Source organism: Arachis ipaensis, chromosome B02, assembly GCF_000816755.2.
Source record: "Arachis ipaensis cultivar K30076 chromosome B02, Araip1.1, whole genome shotgun sequence".
NCBI lineage: Eukaryota > Viridiplantae > Streptophyta > Magnoliopsida > Fabales > Fabaceae > Arachis > Arachis ipaensis.
In genome coordinates, this window is record NC_029786.2 from 5,800,688 (window position 1) to 5,803,437 (window position 2,750).

The window sequence follows — 2,750 nt, forward strand, 5'->3', positions numbered from 1 at the left end:
CATTTCACCATATACATGACATCTTAAAATGGTGTGTATGCTATTCCATTTCCTTGTATCTTAACAAATTGGATCATATAATATTACTAAATATATTATTCTAAGTCAATATATGTGGTCTCTGTTTAAGCATAGGTGATGGCAAGCAAAACAAAGATTTACATTGTCTTAGAGTTGATCAAGGGAGGAGAACTATTTGACAAAATTGTAAGTTTCTATAAAATCAAAGTAATAAAAAATATATAAAATTAAAGTAATGCGTTTTTCTCTCTAATTTTCTTTCTTTATTTCCCTTCTTCCATTTATTTATTATTTGAATAATTTTACATGAACATCTAAATATTATTCAACTATTATGCAAGTACAGTGTAAAAGATTTTGGATACTGTATCGAAAATCAGGATACTATTTTATTGTTTTCTTAATATAACAGGTTTAATTTTTAAAGACAAAATAAAAGAAATTTATTTTTATCAATTGTTAAATTTAAAATAAATTTTTAACATTTTGTTTATTTATTGATTTTTATAATTTTACTAAATTTTTAATTAAGTCTTTATATATTTTTTTTTTCAATTAGATTTTTATACTATATCAAATTTTGTAATTAAATCCCTACCGTAATAAAAATGTTAAAATTAACGGAATATTCTTTTAAATAAAACGAATATGACTAACATTCGACTGAATATTCCATGTTGTTTCACAAAATATTTTATTAATTCTAATATTTTTGTAATTTAGTTACAAAATCTTCTATAGAGACTCAATTGAAAAAAAAAACCTATAAAGATGGACCTAATTAAAAATTCGGTAAAACTATAAATACCGACAAAAAAATTCAAAATATTGAAACAACAAAAGTTTCAAAGATAGCATTTCTTTTAGCTTGTTAACATTGATGTTTTTACTTTTTACATGGATCTTGCATGAAAATCCATAGAAATAATTCCTCTGTTAAATCTTAATTTGATTATCTAGGCCAGAAAAGGGAGACTAGAAGAAAATGAAGCAAGAAGCTATTTTCATCAATTAATCAATGCAGTTGATTATTGCCACAGTAGAGGAGTTTATCATAGAGATTTGAAGGTATATACCCTAACTACATTAGTATTTTTTTTCCCACCTTGTAGTTGAATTAATAGACTGAGAGTATTATTAAAATGTCCTTTCTTAAATAATTTTGTTTGATATTTAATTATTTATATAAAGTCGTTTTAAATTTTTTTTGGGAAATTTAACAAGGTATTTTGATAGTAAGAAAAGGAAAATTCAAATCCTCTTTAATGAGATAGAATTTACAATTTTTTTCATTAGAAAAGAAAGATACAAATATATTTTTCCTTTTTTTTTTGTTTCCTCTTATATTGGTATTTGGATGTGTATCCAAACTAAAAATTTTTAAATTAATGCAACTGATTTAATTTAATTACTTTTTAAGTTAAATTCCAAAATATTTTTAAAATTCTCTATCCAAACATACTCTGAGGGGGTTTTGTTTCAGCAATTTTCTTTTTTCCCCGCTGAAAATATCAATAATTTTATATATTTGTATAAATTTCATAAATAATAGAAAAATATTTCAATTTTTTGGAAAAAATTAAACAGGATAGCTTCTTAATAATTAGTGTTTTTTAAAAAACAGAAAGAAGTACATTTAACAATGATGTGAGTATGAGTAGGAATCAAATTTAGCCAATTGTATGTACTTAAAAAATAAATAAATAAATAAGAAACACTCATGTTCAATGTATTTTGCAGCCTGAAAATCTTCTTCTGGACAAAAAAGATATTCTTAAAGTTTCAGATTTCGGATTGAGCACATTCGTACAGCGAGTAAGATAATGTTTTTATGGATGTTATGAAATTTTACTTTATTATTGCACCTGCCAAAAATTTATAATTGGGTTTAAATCTTATTTTCAAGAAAGAGAGATAGAACCATACATCTTTGTTTCTACTTTTATAAATGAACAAAATACAGAAAATATATATAAAAAATAAATTCTCTAACTTTGTACATAGGAGTGTTTCCATAAATTTAACCATATCCACAAATTCACATTATTTATCTGTATCTAATTTTTAATTTACGCATATGATCCAATCCACAGAAAAATAAGATCAGGTCCACTCTCTAATCGAATCGAATCGGATCGCAGATCTCACATCTATATCCGCAATTCTAATCCACATATCAGTAGATCCACACTAAATAATAAATAAATAAGTAATCTTTATGTTTTATTTTAATTAATAATTATTATTACTCATATATGTTATATTATTTTTTGTTATTTAAAAAATTAGTTTAATAATATTTTAGAATAAATATATTTAAAAATTTGAAAAAAATTTATTAGAATGAAAAAAAAGGTTTTATTATTTTTTTATAAAAAAAATATTTTAATATATTTTTATTTTACAGATATATTTGATATCTAATCCAAATATAAAAATTATAAATATAGAATCCGATCTAATACAATAAATTTAGTGTGGATTGAATTTATATTTTGACTATATCTAATCTAATTCGATAAACAAACACCCCTATTTATAAGTATTTATGTTCATGTCTCAATAACCAAACAAGATCTTGCTTATAATGTGTCCTAATTATCTTAAATTATTGGTTATTTGTTGTAGGAGGATAAACTTCTGCACACTACCTGCGGAACCCCTAATTATGTTGCACCTGAGGTACCTATTTTGTGTGCTTATACCTACAATTTAATTACTTCTGTAGA

General features: G+C 23.2%; 1 protein-coding gene across 1 annotated transcript in view; it reads left to right on the plus strand.

Annotated features, from left to right (window-relative positions):
• The window catches only part of LOC107626688 (CBL-interacting serine/threonine-protein kinase 9-like), an 11,786-nt gene that overhangs the window by 1,432 nt on the left and 7,604 nt on the right, over positions 1–2,750 (plus strand). The window contains exons 3-6 of the mRNA XM_021115276.1: positions 136–207; positions 982–1,089; positions 1,762–1,836; positions 2,650–2,703. Coding sequence (XP_020970935.1) covers positions 136–207; positions 982–1,089; positions 1,762–1,836; positions 2,650–2,703 — 309 coding nt within the window. The remainder of the gene's footprint in view (positions 1–135; positions 208–981; positions 1,090–1,761; positions 1,837–2,649; positions 2,704–2,750) is intronic.